Source organism: Amblyraja radiata, chromosome 22 (genome assembly GCF_010909765.2).
Source record: "Amblyraja radiata isolate CabotCenter1 chromosome 22, sAmbRad1.1.pri, whole genome shotgun sequence".
NCBI classification, from domain to species: Eukaryota; Metazoa; Chordata; class Chondrichthyes; order Rajiformes; family Rajidae; genus Amblyraja; species Amblyraja radiata.
In genome coordinates this window covers 24,670,634-24,691,162 of record NC_045977.1, presented here as the reverse complement: position 1 = coordinate 24,691,162, position 20,529 = coordinate 24,670,634, and the positions used below count along the sequence as shown (strand labels likewise).

Below are 20,529 nucleotides of genomic sequence, written 5' to 3'. Positions count from 1 at the left end.
ATAGGACAGTGTTTGCTGGGATTTGGATAGGTCAGTGGATGTTGTCTACTTTTTAGTAAGGTATTTGATAACCTCCCCTCTGGTAAGCTGATCCAGAAGATTGAAACATGGGATTCATGGCGACTTGGTTGTTTGGATTCAGAACTAGCTTACTCATAGAAGATGGAGAGTTTTGGTGGAAGGATATAAAGAGAGATCTTGGAGTACAAGTCCATAGCTCCCAGAAAATGACAACAAAAGTAGATAGAGTGGTAGGGAAAGCACACAGTATGCTTGTTGTCATTGGTCAGGGCATTTAGTATGAGAGTCAGGAAATCATGTTGCAGCTTTATAGGCATTTAGTTAGTTCATATTTGGAGGATAATGTGCAGTTCTGGTCATCCCATTACAGAGTTGACTGGAGAATATTTTTCCCAGGCTAGAGATGTCAACAAAGACTAGAAGATATAACTTTACGGTGAAAGGGACAAATTTTAAAGGAGATGTGTGGGGCAAGCGTTTTCTTTTACACAGAATGGTGGGTGCTGGAAGTGGGTATGATGGTGGAGGCAGATACGATTGTGGCATTTAGGAAGCCTTTGGATAAGCACTGGCATATGCAGGGAATAGAGGAATATGGATCACGTATAGTCAGAGATTAACTTGGCATCATGTTTGGCAAAATCCTTGTGGACCGAAGTGCTGTTCCCATAGAGCACTGCTCTATGAGTGTTCTATTTGGATTCTCCCACCAGTGAAAACATCATCACATACTCTGTCAAATCCCCTTAGGATCTAATTTCTCTGAATAAGGTCACCCATCAATCTTCTATACTCCAAGAAACACAAATTCAAATCAACGAGCCTCTATGTCTAGCTGCCTAATTTGTTGAGCGCTTAAAGCATTTTCTCTTTATATAGAAGATAGAACAGCACAGGAATGGGTCCTCCGGGCCACAATGTTTGTGCCGAACATGATGCCATGTTAAACTGACCTCATCTGCCTGTACATGATCCATATTCCCCTATTCCCTGCACTTCCATGTATCTATCTAAAAGCCTCTTAACCGGCACTATCGTGTCTACCATCTGCCTCCACCACCACCCCTGGCAGTGCGATCCAGATCCCACAACAATCTGTGTAAAAAAACTTGCCTTGCACATTTCCATTAAATTTTCCCCTTTTTACCTTATAACTATGGCCCTCTAGTGTTGGACATTTCCACCTTGGAAAAAAAAGGTTCTGACTGCTTACCTTATCCATATATCAAATTTAAAAATCGGCCCAATTTTGCTTTTTGATAGATATTAAATTGATTGGCTAATAATCGTGGGAGTTTTTGGCGAATTTGATGTAATTTCTGCAAATCTCCAAATCCTATGTGACCATCCTACATCTGACGAGGATTGTACAGTGCCTTCCATAATGTTTGGGACAAAGACCCATCATTTATTTATTTCCCTCTGTGCTCCACAATTTGAGATTTGTAATAGATAAAAATCACATGTGGTTAAAGTGAACATTGTCAGATTTTAATAAAGGCCATTTTTGTACATTTTGGTTTCATCATGTAGAAATTACAGCAATGTTTATACATAGTCCCACCATTTCAGGGCACCATAATGTTTGGGACACAGCAATGTCATGTGAATGAAAGTAGTCATGTTTAGTATTTTGTTGCATATCCTTTGCATGCAATGACTGCTTGAAGTCTGCGATTCATGGGCATCACCATTTGCTGGGTGTCTTCTCTGGTGATGCTCTGCCAGGCCTGTATTGCAGCCATCTTTAGCTTATGCTTGTTTTGGGGGTTCAGTTTTCTCTTCAGCATATAAAAGGCATGCTCAATTGGGTTCAGATTGGATGATTGATTTGGCAACTCAAGAATTTACCATTTTTTAGCTTTGAAAAACTCCTTTGTTATTTTAGCAGTATGATTGGGATCATTGTCTTGCTGTAGAATGAACCGCCAGCCAATGAGTTTTGAAGCATTAGTTTGAATTTGAGCAGGATATGTCTATACCCTTCAGAATTCACTATGCTAATACCATTAGCAGTTGTATCATCAATGAAGATAAGTGATCCAGTAGCTTCAGCAGCCATACATGCCCAGGCCATAACACCCCCACCACCGTGTTTCACAGATGAAGTGGTATGCTTTGGATCTTGGGCAGTTCCTTCACTTCTCCATACTTTGCTCTTGCCATCACTCTGATACAAGTTAACCTTCATCTCATCTGTTCACAAGACCTTTTTTCAGAACTGTGGTTGCTCTTTTAAGTACTTGGAAAACTGTAACCTGGCCATCTTATTTCTGCAGCTAACCAGTGGTTTGCATCTTGCAGTGTAGCCTCAGTATTTCTGTTTATGAAGTCTTCAGCAGACAGTGGTCATTGACAAATCCACACCTGAAGAGTGTTTCTGATCTGTCGGACAGGTGTTTGGGGATTTTTCTTTTTTATAGAGAGAATTCTTCTGTCATCAGCTGTGGAGGTCTTCCTTGGCCTGCTAGTCCCTTTGCGATTAGTAAACTCACCAGTGCTCTCTTTCTTTTTAATGATGTTCCAAACAGTTGCTTTTGGTAAGCCTGAGGTTTGGCTGATGTCTCGAACAGTTTTATTCTTGTTTCTCAGTCTCATAATAGCTTCTTTGACTTTAATTGGCACAATTTTGGTCCTTATGTGATAAACAGCAATAAAAGTTTTCAAATGTGATGGAAAAACTGGAGGAAAGACTGTGTGCTGAGAGCTCTCTTTAATCTGCATTAAGGAGGCAATTAAACACACCTGAGCAATTACAAATGTCCATGAAGCCATGAGTCCCATACATTATGGTGCCCTGAAATGGAGGGACTATGTATAAACGCAGATGTAATTTCTACATGGTGAAACCAAAATGTGTAAAAATGGCCTTTAATAAAATCTGACAATGTGCACTTTAACCACATGTGATTTTTTCTATTACATGTCTCAAAATGTGGAGTACAGAGACAAATAAATAAATGATGGGTCTTTGTCCCAAACATTATGGAGGACACTAAGTCTGTGGTCTGCACCTTCTCAATCACTTTTCTTATTTCCCAGTTATCTTGGACTGAGTGACACCTCTCGTTTAAAGTACCATCAGTGTTTCATAAACCTCATTTATCAAGGGTTGATTACCTTCAGCATCTGAGCTATAGCTTGGAAAATATTTCATCCTAAAATAATGATACCCTTTAATAACAAAACACTTTCACAGTTCCCAAATTCACAAAGAGGATATGCTTCTACCCATGTGACTCTAGATGCCACCTATTTGTAATAAAAATGGTGTAGAGAATAGTTAGTAATGAGAACGTACCTCTTCTGATTACATGTGGGCTAGGACCAGATGTAACTGGCCCTGGAGCAACAGGGAGCAGACCAGCTCCTGTGCCAGTTGGCTGTGATGGATTCTGGCCTGTACTGGCTATGCTGGCACCATTCTTCAAAGGTGGCAAGGTGCTAGCAGGATCTTTGGACTTTGAAAAGCTGAAAGGTATAAAGATTGAGATATGAGATTGAGTCAGGACATGAACAAAATACAATTACTTCACAAAGATTTTAGAGCACATTTCATCTGGACAGTTGTCCATTTTACATCTCCACATACCAATCGGGATGGTGAAGATAGTGGATCCCACAACTCTTTGGGCCAAAAACATTGTTGGTAATTTGCAAGGGTGGAAAACAAACTAATCAAAAATAGTGGCTTAAAGTCTTCTGACATTACTCATTAGATTGTGTGCCCTGTAACAAATGATGTATCACTGCAAAGTAAAATAATGCCCCAATATTATTTCAATCGCATCAATGGTGCCAATGTAGAGATGGTTGAGAGCTTTCATGTTCCTTGGCATAAATATCACAATGTGTCTTGGACCAACCACACTGAAGCTATGGTCAAGAAAACACACAAATGCTTTAATTCCTCAGAAGACTAATGAAGTTCAGCATGTCCCCAGAGATTCTTTATTTTTTTTTAATATTTATTTTATTAGAAGCAACTGTACAAGGAGAAAGTAATTGACATAACAATTATACAATTTTTGTACAGCTTCAATTTTAACATTTTATAAACTAATAACTAAATCGGGGAAAAAAAGAAAAAAGGAAAGAAGGGGAATGAAGAATAAAAGAAAAAGAAAATAATTTCGAACAGGAAAGAGAAAAAAGAAAAACCCTGAACTAACGAAGAAGTTAAAAAAGCGGAGATATATCCCACTACCCTTCCCTAGCGTCGGTTTGTCCACAGAGATTCTTACCAGCTTCTATAGTTGCACCGTAAAAAGCATCCTGTTGGGATGCATCACAGATTGGTTTGATTACAGTTCTGCACATGATGGCAAGAAATTGCAGAGTTGTGATGTAGCCCAGTCCATCACAGAGAACATTCTTCCCCCCCCCCCCCCCCCACCACTGACTCCACCTCGCTTCACGATGGCCTTATCACCCTGGTCATTCGCTCGTCTCTCCTCTTTCATTGGGCAGAATATATAAATGTTTGAAAGTACGTACCATCAAATTCAGGAGCAGCTTCTTCCATGCTGTTATCAGATAACTGAATGGTCCTCCTATAAACTAAAGAGTCGTCCCAATCTTCTAACCTATCCCAATGCGAACCGTGAACTTTTTCTCTGTGCCCATGACATCATAATGCTGTAATACTATATACTGCACTCTGGTATTTTTCTCATTGTTATATCTGTTGTGCTGTGTTTGGCTTGATTCCACTCATGTATAGCATGATCTGACTAGATAGTATATGGGCTTTTCACTGTATCTCCATACGTGTGATAATAAATTAATATGAATAATAGATGTCCCACTGTATAAGACAAAATCTGCAATATAAGTTATTTGCTAAAATATGTGGGGCAACCTTGATGAAGCTAATGGGAAAGAGAGTCACAGAGTTCATGCTGGTCATTACGCACCCATTTAAAAAAAATTCCTTCCATTTCCAGCACATTCCTGTCAACTCACCCCATATTCTATCATCCACCTACACACCAGGAGCGATTTGGCACCAATTTATTTCAAGTCCCCAACATTGGTACCTATGATCTTCTTTCAGACTAATTTCCTTGCTACAGTATCCTTCAGCACATTTAGTAACGTTGGTAAAGCCACTCCCAGTAATCTGTGCCAAGAATTGGAACAGGGTATGACTTGCATAGCTCAATCAGAAAAAACAGGCAACCAGATGAGGGCCAAGTCCAAAACATATTGGGTTTGCAGAATTAAACCACACGAGGGCTTGACTTGACTTGGAATCTTCACATAGACATCAAATGCACATAAACATAGTACAGGTAGACTCATTCTGCTGTTAGCATGGAAATCTAAAAACAGTAGTTTAGATGAGAAAATCAACCCTGTGGCCCCTGTTTCATACAATCCAGACAGTTTCACCTTCAAATTACTTATTTTGAACAGTTGCAAAAGTTCTTATAAATCTCCCACATGCAACATGAAATAAACACAAATTCATGTGGGAGAGGGAGGAGGGGTAAGGGGGAAACTGCTTCCCAGTCGCTTCCTGGCTATTTCTCCGAGGCGCGTCCTCACCCCCCCCAGCCTACCAGCTGGATCGGAGCGGCCTTTCCTACCGGAGACCGGGGACAGGACCAGAACTTCGGCAGCGGCGGCGTGGCGCTGGATTCACCGTGGAGCAGGCGATGCCTTCCTGGATCGCCGTTTGAAGCGTTGGGCCCGCTGCTCCAACATCGCGGGGCTGTGTTCACAGAGCTCCCAACACGGGCGGCGCTGACCGACATCGCAAAATCCCAGCGGCCATTTGCCGAGGGCCGCCAGCATTGAATCTCCGCCCGGCGAGGCCTGGGGACGTCGGGAGCTGCGGACTCCGGTGGGAAGCCGAGGTTGGCCTCCTGTTCCAATGTCGGAGTGCCAACATCCTGGCCAGCGGGCCTGAGCGGCGGAATGCCCGTAGCGGCGACTGCGGAGGGCTCCGGAGGGTGAACATCAGAGGAAGATGACTGACTTTGGTGCCTTCCCTCACAGTGGGAAACGTTTGATTCTGCTGTGTGGGGGTGTTTTATGTTGAACTCTATCGTGTGTTGTGATCTTTATTTTATTGTATGGCTGTATGGTGATCACATTTCACTGTGCCAACTGGCACATGTGACAAATAAATGTATCTTGTATCTTGTTGGTGACTGCATGAACCAGATATCCAGTAACAGATAACTCATCAGAACACACGCCCCCATGCTGGAATGGAGGACTTTAAACTGAGACACTCCCCCAACAATCCTGTTGCTCAACTCCAATTTGTACTTTAGCCAAATATTTTTAAATGCAACACAAATACAAACTTCTGAAATACTTCTGAGATGTAAAAGCCACAGGGCTATCATAGTGAATGATTTTCACTTCCCCAAAATTGACTGAGACTTCCTTAGTGCAAACGCCTTAGATGGGGTAGAATTTGTTAGGTGTATCCACGAGGGCTTCTTGAAACCGTATACAAGTAGCTCAAGGGGCCACACTGGACCTTGTATTGAGAAATAAGGCTGGCTAGTTCCAGTGGAACAGTATTTGGGAACATTGGTTAAACTGATACATTTTAAGAAAGTTCTGAATAAGGATATGTCTGGACCTTGGGGGAAAGTACAGAAGATGGTGAATGTCGGGAATGCGCTACCGGGGGTGGTGGATGAAGCAGACACATTAGTGGCATTTAGAAAATGTTTGGATCAACATAGGGAATGGAGGGATCTGGGTTATGTGCAGGTAGATAAGTGATGGCCTTGGCATCATGTTTGATACAGATATGGTGGGCCATAGGGCCTGTTCTTTTGTTGTACTGTTCTATGTTTTATTACACCTGATTTGAATGCCCAGTGTTTATGCAGGTTAAAGTCTTGCATGATTACTGCATGATGGACTTGGACCCCAAGATCCCTCGAACTTCGATGGTGCTAAAGTGCATGCCATTAATTGTATATTTTCCCCTTTCATTCAACTCCTAAAGAGCAACACCTGACACTTTTTCGGATTAAACTCCATCTGCCATTCCTCCATCCATTTCTGTAGCTGATCTATACACTTTGACTGCCTTCCGAACAGTCTGCGACCCCAGCAGTCTTGGTGTTATCTACAAACTTACTAACCAACCCGACTATGTTTACATCCAAGTGAGGGAGATGAATTCAATGAAGGTGTTTCTGGATCAATATGCTGGAGTAACTAAATAAAGAGAGGCTATTTTGAATCTAATTTTGTGCAAAAAGGGGTTGATTGATAATCTTTGTGGAATCCTGACGGTAACATAGTAGAATTTTACATTTGTCTTGGAAGTGATGAAAAACTAATTCTATACAAAGAAAATTATGAAGGTGTGACAGGAGAGTTGGCTATGATTGATACAGAATATTCATTCATATAGCAGGTGAACAAGCCCTTCGGCCCAACTTGTCCATGCCCACCAAGATGCCCAATCAAGCTAGTCCCATTTGCCGTGTCTGGCCCATATCTCTCCAAGCATTTGCTATCAATGTACCTGTCCAAATATGTTTTAAATGTATTTTACATGTAGTTGATGAATGACAGCAGAATTCTAGGGCTGCATGCTCCTATTTCCCATTTTCTGACTTCCAAAGCAGGTTGATATGCTACTTGGAGGAGAAAATCAGGTTGATATGCTACTTGGAGGTGAACTGGTGACCACATGTGCCTGCTGCTTTTGTTTTGCTGGACAGAAAATGTGGCGGGTTTGGGATGTGACGTTGGAGTAGCCTGGTCAAGTGACTGCAGTACATTTTGAAAATTGCATGCACTGTAACACTGTGCACCAGTGGTGGAGGGAATGAACGTTTAGGTTGGTGGATGGGGTGCCAATCAGATTGATTTCTTTGCCATGGTGTTGAGCCTTTCAAGAATTGCATTCTTCTAGGCTAGATGAGAGTGCTCTATTACACTGCTGACCTGTGCTTGTAGATGTTGGAAAGGCCTTGGGCTGCTAAAGGGGAGTCACTACTGCTGTATATATGCCCTGTGAGCTGCAGCTGTAGCCGTTGCACTTATGTGAATTGTCCAATTGAGTTTCTGGTTAATGGGGACCCCACGATATCGGAGTGGGTTGGAAGACTCAGTGATAGTAGACATCATTGTAATTTAGCCTCCCTCTGGTGCAAAACATTACTTGCCTAGCATTTTCTGTGGTGTGAATGTCATATGTCACGTATCAAATGATGCTTAAATCTTGCTGCATGCAGGCAGGGGCTGCTTCATTTTATAACAGCTGTCAATGGAATTGAACAACTTAACATTGGAGAACACCCTTATGCTTGACGCTATGATAGCTGAGCCAAAGTCACTGATCTGAGGAACTCCTTCAGTGACTCTGGTACGATTACACTCCTTCTAATCATGCTTTGAGATCCCACACTTTCCCTAGGCCTGAGAAAATTAATTGTTGGTGTTTAAAATAGAATAGACATTGAAATAAAGGTAGACAACCTCAAAACCATATAAAAAATGACCAATCCATTTCCTACTGATGGACTGAACATTTTCAAACACCATTGGTCAGTTATTGGTCCTTTTTTGCAGTTTCTGAAAGAATTCCAGTGTTATGATTCAGTGCATAATTGCAAACAAGAATTTAATTGCAGACAAGAAACAAATCAAAAAAATCTTGGATTTTACTTTACAAATTAATCGTATAAATATTCATCTCTCTAAACCCCAACATTCATTAAATGTGGAGTTTATACCTTATTCGACCTCATATACTTCTGTCCTGTTCTGTTACATCTAGAATTCAACAATAATTTCATTGATCAGACTTAACTTAGAGTAATCAATAGACAGGGTATTACAATGTCATAGATTTCCAGGTGAAGGTACACTACAAGGTGAACAAAAATGACAGCCCACTTTTAAACACGACAAACAGCTAGCTAATGTTGAAGGAATGCAATTATATTAACTGATGTTAGATGTAACAAATAGATAAAGTAATTTCTTGTTTACTTTATCTAAAATTAAGACTCGGGTATGGAAACCAAAGTTAGTTGAACTACATTTAAAACAGATCAGACAAGGAGCAGAGAGAGCAAAGCAAGAAGTTGCAGGTGCTAGAACCTGAAACACAAAAATAAACTGTTGGAAAATCTCTGTGATATTTAGGAGTCAAAACCCTACATCAGCATTAGAGATTGAAAAGGAAGGATGGCCAGTACAGTAAACCCTTGTGTTATGGAGGGATTGCATTCGTAAGAGAACCATCTGCGCCTTGATTTTCCATTATGCTAGCCCATGAGAAAAATTGACAAAATGTAATTTCTGCTGGATTTTGTGTTTAGTTTTCTTTTTATTCTTATGTAAATTTTGAGCATATTTCTATTCTGTATCACAAATATTTTGGTAGTGATTCATGAATTATTTAAGGTTGAATTTATGATACCCAAACTGCTGTAACACGGCGGTACACTGCACATAAGGTATTTGAAATGTCGTTTCTTCGGGAAATGTGGCCTCCTCTCTGCTATAGTTGATTATCACGTCACGCACATCCACCATTTCCACAGGTCTACTCTTACCATCACCCTCCTCTGACAAAGCAGAGATGGAGTTCCCCCAGAACCTCACCTTTCACCACATATCCAGCATATTACCCTTAACCACTCTGCCAGTCATTTCTTCCCATCAACCTCTCTTTGGTCATCGCAGGGAACACTCTCTGCGTGTCTCCCTGATCCACTCATCCCTTCCCTCCCACCTACCCTTCTCTAGACCATGGGACTTTCCAATGCAAGGAGGTGTAACACTCGTCTCTGTACCACTTCCTTCATCAAATCTGGTTACCAAAACGGCCCTTCCACATGATAGAGATTCACGTGCATTATCCAACCTCATCTACATTATCTGGAGCTTGCGGTTTGGTCCCCTATATTGATGAGACTAAACATAGACCAGGCCATTTTGCAGAGCACCTGCACGGTCACTGCAGTGGCTGCCTGTAGCTCTACGTTGCATGTCATTACATCTCCCCTTCCCATTCCCACACCATCCTGACTGTTTTTGGCCGACTTTATTGTCACCATGAGGCCAAATGCCAATTGGAACACCACCTCAAATTCTGATTGGGTGGCACAATGGTATGAATACTGAGTTTTTCAATTCATGGTAACCCATACCCCAGTGTTCCCTTCCTACTTCCATGAGTTCTCCCAGATTCTCCCCCAAATTTGTTCACCTTTTCCCATCCTTTCCTCCTCTACCTGGTTCTATTTGTCTCCAATAGATGCTGCCTGACCCACTGAGGTACTCCAGCATTTTGTGTCTACCTTCTATTTTTCCAACCATTCCACCCCATGCTCTTTCCCCCCCCCCATCAGGTTCCACCTATCATCTACCAGCCCCTGTTCTACCTCTCTACCACACTTCTATATACTGACCATCTTTCTTCTTCATCCCAAGATTTGATACATGATTTCAACCTGAAATGTTGATACATCTTTTTTTCCTACACAGATGAGTTTTTCCATCAAATAAGGAGCATGCTAAATTAGATTTCGGTGAGCTACCTTTTTGTTCTGTTCATCTGTCAGCAATCTTTTTTTCCCAAATGTGTTCACTTCTATTTAAGAAGAACGAATTCTGATCCAACCAGTTTGCAATGGGGCATTACCTTACAGAATCTATACCACTTACATTCGTTCAGTGACAGCTTATTTTGTCAAATATCAAATAAATTATCCAAATCATTTATAATTTGAAATACCCTTACCAGCTGAAATGTCACAATTTACAGTGGAATATGGATCAATGCTTTACTGTTAAATAAAATACCAATCCCATAGCAATCAAAAATGACAAAATCCCTTTGTTAAAATAATGATATATAATTGAAATAATCTCTGGATCAGATATTGGAGGCAAAGAGACAGTCGTATTCCAAACAATGGTGAACCGTGGCTTGAACAGGAAAACCTTAATTGCCCTCTCTTTTCTAATTCTTTAGGTTAGAGCACTATAGGATTCTACCTGCATCAGTGACATGGATGCACTTTCTTCAACAGCCACAATATGTAACATGGACCATTACCAAGTACATACAATTGGGTGAATCATTCAGTTCAATCCTATTTTATAATTTCTTTCAGAAATAATTGGATAGGAAAAGTTTAAAGAGATATGGGCCAAACGTGAGCAGGTAGTAGTGTAGATGGGTCATCTTGGTCAGCATGGGCAAGTTGTGCCGAAGAGCCTGTTTCCATGCTGTGTGACTATGAATCTATGACTCTAATGTTTACTTTCTTGTTTTTGTTGTGGGCAAAGGCATGTCTTGATTTCTGCTAAAATATCTATATGCCTGATCCTTTATAGAGAGATCAAAGGTTCCAGATTGAAGTACAACTGTATTCAACGCCGTTTCTTACCTGTTTTCGTCAGCTTCCTGAGTCTGAGGCTCTGTCACACTAGCAGAAGATAGCGCAGTGGCTGGGCAAGGGTCAAAGCCCAAGCCGGGTTGCTGCTGCTCAATGATAGGTACAGCCTCGATAGGAGGGGGAGGCGGCTGGACAGTTGGGGATGTGTGCTTCCTGGACAGAGTGCCAGCTCTGCGAGGATTCAACTGAGGGTCAATAATCTTTACACCAAGGCTACAGAAAAGAGAGAAAATGGTCCATGCAGGTCACAGCTAGCATACACATGTAAACTACAACAAAGAGCACCACAATAAATTGCAAAACAGGGAAAGGATGCACGACAAAATGAAAGCTTGAACTTACAGACGCATAAATGCAAGAAAGCTTTTAGTCATGACTTACAGGTACACAAGTTAATCCATGCAGTTCAGAGACTGGATGCTTTGACTTGAACATGACAACCAAACACAGCAGGGGAGCAAGAAGGATGTGAGAATTATCAGAGTTTTAAATAAGTATCACTTGCAACTGCCCTGGATTTAATACATGATGAAATAAGGAAACATGCTATATTATATATAATATTCTGAAAGGTTTAATTCCCCTTGAAAAGATTCTACAAGTCTTCTTCACATCACTTGCAAAGTAAACATGGCCATTCAAATAGTACTGTGATCTCAAAAGAACACACTGGGCCTTTTGGCCTGCTGACTGAGAGTCTACGGCCTCTTGGACAGCAAATTTTAGCAACACATTGTATTTACTATTCACCCCAAAGCAATGAGACATTCTGCAAAACATTTGGAAAAGGGGAAAAAACAAATTTTAATACCTTGAAACCTTCCTTATGCTGCAAAGAGACGAGTTGTTTTTGGTAGGAGAGGGGCACGTAGAGAGAACAATTATTAATTATCTACTTCAAATTAACTATATTAAATAATCTGTTGGTGAAATTACTTAAAGTTGACTAGATAGTTCAGTTAAAACAATTCTCTATTTCATCTGATGGGAATCACGTTTATGTATAGAATATATGCAGCGGCACATTGACTTTCCAAAGAAAGTGCAGTGATTGTGAATTACAACACTTTGCAAATTTCAGACAGCATTTTTCCATGTCATTACTACAGTGCATTTGGAAGGTATTCAGACCCCTTCACTTTTTCCACATTTTGTTACATTACAGCCTTATTCTAAAATGGATCACATTTTTTTTTTAAATCATCAATCTACACACAATACCCCATAATAAAAAAAGTGAAACAGGTGTTTAGAAATTTTTGGAAAGTAATTAAGAGGAAGTAACTGAAATATCACATTTACATACGTATTCAGACCCTTTACTCAGTACTTTGTTGAGGCACCATTGGCAGCGTTTACAACCTCAAGTCTTCTTGGGTATGACGCTACAAGCTAGGCACACCTGTACTTGGGTAGTTTCGCCCAATCTTCTCTGCAGATCCTCTCAAGCTCTGTCAGGTTGGATGGGGAGCCTCGATGCACAGCTATTTTCAGGTCCCTCCAGAGATGTTCGATTGGGTTCAAGTCCGGGCTCTGGCTGGGCCACTCAAGGGCATTCAGACATGTCACGAAGCCACTCCTGCGTTGTCTTGGCTGTGTGGTTAGGGTCGTTGTCCTGTTGGAAGGTGAACCTCCGCCCCAGTCTGAGGACCAGAACGCTCTGGAGCAGGTTTTCATCAAGGATCTCTCTGTACTTTGCTCCGTTCACCTTTCTCTTTATCTTGACTAGTCTCCCAGTTCCTGCCGCTGATAAACATCCCCACAGCATGATGCCGCCACCACCATGCTTCACCGTAAGTATAATATTGGCCAGGTGATGAGCGGTGCCTGGTTTCCTTCAGATGTGACGCTTGGCATTCAGGCCAGAGTTCAATCTTGGTTTCATCTGACCAGAGAATTTTGTTTCTCATGCCTTTTGGTAAACTCCAAGCGGGCTGTCATATGCCTTTTACTGAGGAGTGACTTCCGTCTGGCCACTCTACCACAAAGGCCTGATTGGTGAAGTGCTGCAGATATAGTTGTCCTTCTGGAAGGTTCTCCCATCACCACAGAGGAACTCTGGAGCTCTGTCAGAGTGATCATCGGGTTCTAGGTCATCTCCCTGACCAAGGCCCTTCTTCCCCGATTGCTCAGTTTGGACTGGCGGCCAGCTCTATGAAGAGTCCTGGTGGTTCCAAAGTTCTTCCATTTAAGAATGACGGAGGCCACTGTGCTCTTCGGGCGTACAATGCTGTAGAAATTGTTTTCTACCCTTCCCCCGATCTGTGTCTCGACACAATCCTGTCTCGGAAGTCTATGGACAATTCCTTCGTCTTCATGGCTTGGCTTTTGCTCTGACATGCACTGTCAACTGTGGGACCTTATATAGACAGGTGTGTGTCTTTCCAAATCATGTCCAATCAATTTAATTTACCACTGGTGGACTCCAATCAAGTTGTAGAAACATCTCGAGGATAATCAATGGAAACAGGATGAACCTAAGCTCAATTTTGAGTGTCATTGCAAAGGGTCTGAATACTTATGTAAATGTGATATCTCAGTTATTTCTTTTTAATTACTTTGCAAAAATTTCTAAACACCTGTTTTTTCATTCTGGGGGTATTTTGTGTAGATTGATGATAAAAAAAAAGAATTTAATCCATTTTAAAATAAGGCTGTAATGTAACAAAATGTGGAAAAAGTGAAGGGGTCTGAATACTTTCTGAATGCATTGTAAATGGTAGTGTCTGCCTTTCTCACAGCTCATTGAGGGCTGGGACACAAAGAAAGCCACTCATCGACATATAGTTGATGCCGGCATAGACTGGATTTAATTCGAGAATTCACATTACATTGAATAATATTTATAGAAACCAGGACTTCCTGATTTATTGCTTATTAATAACAGAAAAATACTGCATGTAAACAGGCTTGTATCTTCCGTTATTTCAAAAGTGAATCACTTGGCAATATCTTATAAATTAGATGAGGAAACATATCCATTAGACACTAGAGGCATAATCATTTTGTAAGAACGTATGCCATTTCTGTAAACAGTATGCAGAGCTAATAAAGACCATGGGTTAAATAAATAATGAACATTTTTTGGCAAATAAAAATTTCCCTCGTTCTATACAATGTCTGTTGTATTCTAATAACTTAGCATGTTATATAGTTGGAATAATAAAATCAAAGAGCAAATCAAGTTATTCTGAGAACCAGTACAGTTGCTGCAGTCTGAGATGAACTGGGGATGCAACTATTTGTGTTCAGCCACATTGAATTGCTTATTATCTCAGTTGCTGCAATATACACACCCTACATGCATTGAAGGCAAAAATAGACACAAAAAGCTGGAGTAACTTAGCGGATCAGACAGCATCTCTGGAGAAAAGGAATAGGTGACATTTCGGTTGAAGACGGGTCTTGACACGAAACATAGCTTATTCCTTTCCTCCAGAAATGCTGTCTGACCCGCAGAGTTACTCCAGCTTTTTGAGTCTATCTTTGATTTAAACCAGCATCTGTCGTTCCTTCCTATACATTGAAGGCATATCCATTTGTACCAAATGATGGTTTCTTTGGTCATCCTTGTCCAATAACTTTGTCGAGTCAAACCCCAATTGAGATTTCACCATAAAATCCAGTTCACCTGCTTCATGAAAGAAGCGCTTTTGGAACATAAAATCAAGACCTTGTGGCTTCAGGAAGAGGACTGAAGGGCATCACTCCATATTCTGAGACCGTTGGAGACTCAGTTGGTGCTCTGTGGTGTCACCACCAAGGTAATTTTATTATTTGATTTTTGTAGAAACATACAAACAGGCCGTTGTATTAACATTACTGGTGCTTCAAATAAAAATAATTATGAACCTTTATGAGTTTGTTAGCTATTATGACATAATTCCTGTTCTTTCACATGAGCATACCTTTCTTTTTTTGATAAATCCTCAACAGCTGTCACACTGATAGGCCTTTTCCTCTCCAGTGTGTTACTGTCAGTGTCACCACCAAACATAGGTAGGTTATTAAGTTGATTGGCAGGAGTCATTGGTGTAAACATGCCTGACACGTTGAAATCCAAGTCTGTTACAAACAGGAACAAAATACTAATTATATTTGTACAATTAGGGCAAAGACTACAAAATGCAAAACAATGCTACCACATCTAAACTGTGTCGGAATAAATTAATGTGGTCGCAAAAATATACAGTGCCCTCCATAATGTTTGGGACAAAGACCCATCATTTATTTGCTCTGTACTCCACAATTTCAGATTTTTAATAGAAAAAAAAATCACATGTGGTTAAAATGCACATTGTCAGATTTTAATAAAGACAATTTTATACATTTTGGTTTCACCATGTAGAAATTACAGCAGTGTTTATACAGTCCCCCCCATTTCAGTGCACCATAGTGTTTGGGACACAGCAATGTCATGTAAATGAAAGTAGTCATGTTTAGTATTTTGTTGCATAACTTTTGCATGCAATGACTGCTTGAAGTCTGTGATTCATGGACATTACCAGTTGCTGGGTGTCTTCTCTGGTGATGCTCTGCCAGGCCAGTATTGCAGCCATCTTTAGCTGATGCATGTTTTGGGGGCTAGTCCCCTTCAGTTTTCTCTTCAGCATATAAAAGGCATGCTCAATTGGGTTCAGATCGGGTGATTGACTTGACTACTCAATAATTGACAATTTTTTAGATTTGAAAAACTCCTTTGTTGCTTCAGCAGTATTTTGGGATCATTGTCAAATAAATAAATGATGGGTCTTTGTCCGAAACATTATGGAGGGCACTGTATGTTGTGTGTAGCTAAGAAGCAAAAAGTAGCGACTCTAATGTCAAACTAACCGATATGGAAGAGAGCACCAAGCCGTACTTACCATCTGGGAAGAACCAGTCAGCATGCTGGATAATTGGATCAATGATTGTAACCACATGGACAGAGGTAGCTGCAGCCAGGTCTGCAGGAATCCTTAAAAATGAGAAAAGAAAGAATTTCTTAGATGTTCTTGACTATATAATTTATTTACAGTTCCTATCCCAAAACAGTAAAATGCAAAAGGTTCCACAGCAACTTTTAAGAAATTTGAAATTTTGTTACAGGCACATACATATCATGGGTTAAATAATGAATATTGTTTAGTAACAAATTGTAAATAAATAAAATTCAGACATGAAAATACATTGAATAAGAATTGTTTTGCAGCTTGCCGTTAAATATCAATCAGGTTTGACTATTGTACCGACTGCCTTATGTAAGGTGCTGCATTATCAATATCTGAACACAGAACATGGAACGGACAGCACAGAAACAGGCCTTTCCGCCCACAATGTCTGTACTAAATATAAAGCCAAAACCAACTCTTACCTACATGCATATAATCCATATCCCTTCATTCTCTGAATACCTTACCTAAAGTATCTTAAATGCGACTATTGTATCTGTCTCCATCATCATCCCAGCAGCATGTTCCAAGTACTCACCATCCACTGTGTAAACAAAAATGCCTCACGCATCTTAGACAATAGAGAATAGGTGCAGAAGCAGGCCATTTGGCCCTTCGAGCCAGCATTCAATGTGATCATGGCTGATCATCCCCAATCGGTACCCCGTTCCTGCCTTCTCCCCATATCACCTGACTACGCTATTTTTAAGAGCCCTATCTAGCTCTCTCTTGAAAGCATCCAGAGAACCTGCCTCCACCGCCCTCTGAGGCAGAGAATTCCACACTCACCACTCTCTGTGAGAAAAAGTGTTTCCTCGTCTCCGTTCTAAATGGCTTACTCCTTATTCTTAAACTGTGGCCCCTGGTTCAGGACTCCCCCAACATCGGGAACATGTTTCCTGCCTCTATTGTGTCCAAGCCCATAACAATCATATGTTTCAATGAGATTCCCTCTCATCCTTCTAAACTCCAGAGTGTACAAGCCCAGCTGCTCCATTCTCTCAGCATATGACAGTCTTCTTTAAACTTCGCCTTTCTCACATTAAATCTATGCCCACTAGTATTTCATTTCTTCATCTTTGGAAAGAGTCTGACTGCACCTTAAGTATCATATTTTTATTTTCCTTTATCAGGTTTCCACGCAGCCTCCAATGTTTCAAAGAAAACAATCCAAGCCTGTCCAACATCTTGTAGCTAATGCCCCCTAATCCTGGCATCATTGTGGTAAAATGTGTAGAAAGGAACTGCAGGTGCTGGTTTATATCGAAGAAAGACACAAAATGCTGGAGTTACTCAGTGGGTCGGGTGCCATCTCTCGAGAAAAACGATGGGTGACGCTTTGGGTCAGGACCCTTCTTCAGACTGAAAGTAGAGGGGAGTGAACAGGTGGTAAGAAAAGGCCAGAACAAAGCAGAGCCAGATGACCAAGGAAGGGTGGAGCCCATAATGGCCCATTGTTGTCTGGGGAAGAGATGATAACGTAAAGATACAAGGTTGCAAAAAGTGGAACTAGTAGGAAGACTAGTGGAACTAGTAGGAAGACTAGTGGGGGGGGGGGGGGGGGGGAGAGAGATAGAGAGAGAGAGGATTGCAGGGGATACTTGAAATTAGAGAAATCAACATTCATATCACTAGGTTTGTGAACTGCTCAAGTGAAATATGAAGTGCTGTTCCCCAATTTGCATGTGGCGGCCTCCAATCTGCAAGTAGATGCAACCTCATCTATTGTCTCCATTGCTCTCGGTGTGGGCTCCTCTATATCGGCAAGACTGGGCAATTGTTTAGCTGGACACTTACGCTCAGTCCGCTTTGGCCTACGCTATCTTCCGGTTTCCAAACATTTTAACTCCCCTTCCTATTTCCATACTGACCTTTCTGTCCTGGGCCTCCTCCACTATCAAAGTGAGGCCAAACGCAAATTGGAGGATCAGCACCTCATATTTCACTTGGGCAGCTTACAACTAAGTGGTACGTTGATTTCTCTAATTTCAAGTAGCCCCTGCATGCCCTCTCTATTCCCTACCCCACCCAAGTCGTCCTACTAGTTCCACTGTTTGCATACGACCAAGTCTGTTAATCCCATGATTCTTAATCTATGGAACAACCTACCATGGGAGACTTTATCATACTGCCCCACCGTCATCGATCACCTCCTCAAAAAACTGGATCAAGTTAGGATCAAGACATGACCTGCCATGCACAATGCCATGCTGACTGTTCCTAATTAACACATTCTTCCGAACGGGAGAAATCCTATCCCGAAGAATCCTCTCCAATAGCTCAATAGCTTCCCTACCATTGACGTAGGGCTCACTGGGCGATAATTGGATTCCCGCAAATTCCCTTCTGTCCCAAAGGAACAACTGGCCACTCTCCAGTCCCCCTGGACTTCACCAGTGGCAAGGCAGAAAGATCTTTGTCAAGATTGCTGCAATCTCTCTGCTTGCCGCTCTCAATAACCTGAAATAGATCCCATTAGGCCCTGGGGATTTGTATTTGAGGACACCTTAATATTCTTCAAGCCCCAACATCTTCTTCTTAGCATATTAATATTCTCATCACTGTTCTCACGGTCCTCCATGTCTCTCCCCTGGATGAAAACAGATGCAAAGTAGCTGTTTAGTATCTCGCCAATTTCCACCGACTCCAAGCACAAATTCCGTCCTTTATCCTTGAGCGGTTCTACTTCCTCGCTGCTACCCTCTATTTAGGCAAGGTTTATTATTGTCACATATACCGAAGTTTAGTGAAGAGCTTTGATTTGCATGCTATACAAAACAGATCAAATATACCACACATCGATACAATCAAGTCAAACTCAAGAACAATAGATAAAACAAAGGGGAAGATAGTGTGTGAAGAATATAGTTCTCAGCATCGTAGCGCATAAGTTCCTTAGACAAATGTCCTTAATAGGGTAGAGGTGAATCAAACAGTTCCTAGCTTATGGAAGGGCCATTCAGAAGCCTGATAATGGAAGTAGAGAAGCTGCTCGCGTGTTTTCAAGCTTCTGCTGGATGGGAGCCGGACCTTCTGCTAGTGGAAGCAGGGAAGAGATAGAATGACAAGGATGAAACAGCTCTTCAATTATGTGGCTGCTTTTCCGAGGCAGCATGCATATTGATGGAGTCAATGGTGGGAATTCTGGTTTGTGTGATGGATTGGGCTGCATCTAAAACTCTGTAATTTCTTGCGGTCCTGGGCAGAGCTATTCCCAAACCAATTTGTGATGTAATCCAACTGTATGCTTTCTATGGTGCATCTGTAGAAGTTTGTAAGAGTCACTGGAGACATGCCGAATTTCTTCAGTCTCCTCAAGATGTTGGGTCAATTGGTGTGCCTTCCTGGCTGTCGCATCAATGTGGTCCGTGACAGATCATTGGTAACGTTATCGCTAAGGAACTTGAAAGGTTGAATTTATTGTCACATACACCTAGGTGTAGTGAAATTCTTTTTGCCAATGCAGCACATAAAAAAGAATACAAACATAGCAATAATAAATAGCTTCAACATAAAAACATAAAAACATCCCCCCACAATGGTTCCCACACAATCGTCGCGAGATCCCAGGCTCCCGATGTAAGTTCAGCGCCGCCGCCCGCAGCTCCGCGATGTTTTTACCGCCGGTCCCAGCTCACCGGAGTTCCAGCGCGGCGACCCAGGCAAGGCACCGCCCGCCCCGCAATGGCGCTCCAGCGCTGCACCGCCGTCCTCACACCCGCAGCTCTGCCGCCGCCGATGCCGCCGCCACCGCCGATGCCGGTGCCGCCGATGCCGAGGCTCAGGGCGGTCCCCTCGCTCCTCGGACCCGCAGCTCCGCAGCCGCCGCCGATGCCCCGGGCGGCCCCCTCAGGAAACGCCGCTCCAGGCCCGCTGGTAGGCCGCAAGGACGGGTCGAAAGTGCAGCCCGGAGAAAAGCTGCATCTCCAACCAGGTAGGGACCCTGAAAATTAGTTTCCCCCTTCCCCCCCCCCTCCCCCACACATAAAAAAGCTAGAACTCCTCAAAAACAAAACACTAAACTAACTAAAAATAAGAAAAAAGATGAAAAAACAGACAGCTGCAGGCTAGGCAGCCATACCCCCTACAGGTCGGCGCCAGGAAGCTCTAAACCATTTCCACATCCGCACCATTGAAGTTGATTGAGGCATGAATTCCACTATAATTCTTGAAGTCGA

The 20,529-nt window shown here is 41.9% G+C and overlaps 1 protein-coding gene across 6 annotated transcripts in view; it reads right to left on the bottom strand.

Annotated features, from left to right (window-relative positions):
* arhgap17 (Rho GTPase activating protein 17) overlaps positions 1-20,529 on the bottom strand; it is an 88,359-nt gene that overhangs the window by 9,571 nt on the left and 58,259 nt on the right. For 4 of the 6 annotated variants that reach the window (XM_033040745.1, XM_033040746.1, XM_033040743.1 and 1 more), the window contains exons 15-19: positions 16,286-16,377; positions 15,329-15,485; positions 12,232-12,249; positions 11,412-11,633; positions 3,323-3,492 (exon numbers count right to left, since the gene is read on the bottom strand). In XM_033040745.1, the coding sequence (XP_032896636.1) occupies positions 3,323-3,492; positions 11,412-11,633; positions 12,232-12,249; positions 15,329-15,485; positions 16,286-16,377 (659 nt within the window). The remainder of the gene's footprint in view (positions 1-3,322; positions 3,493-11,411; positions 11,634-12,231; positions 12,250-15,328; positions 15,486-16,285; positions 16,378-20,529) is intronic. The other 2 variants (XM_033040744.1, XM_033040748.1) reach the window with 2 other exon arrangements.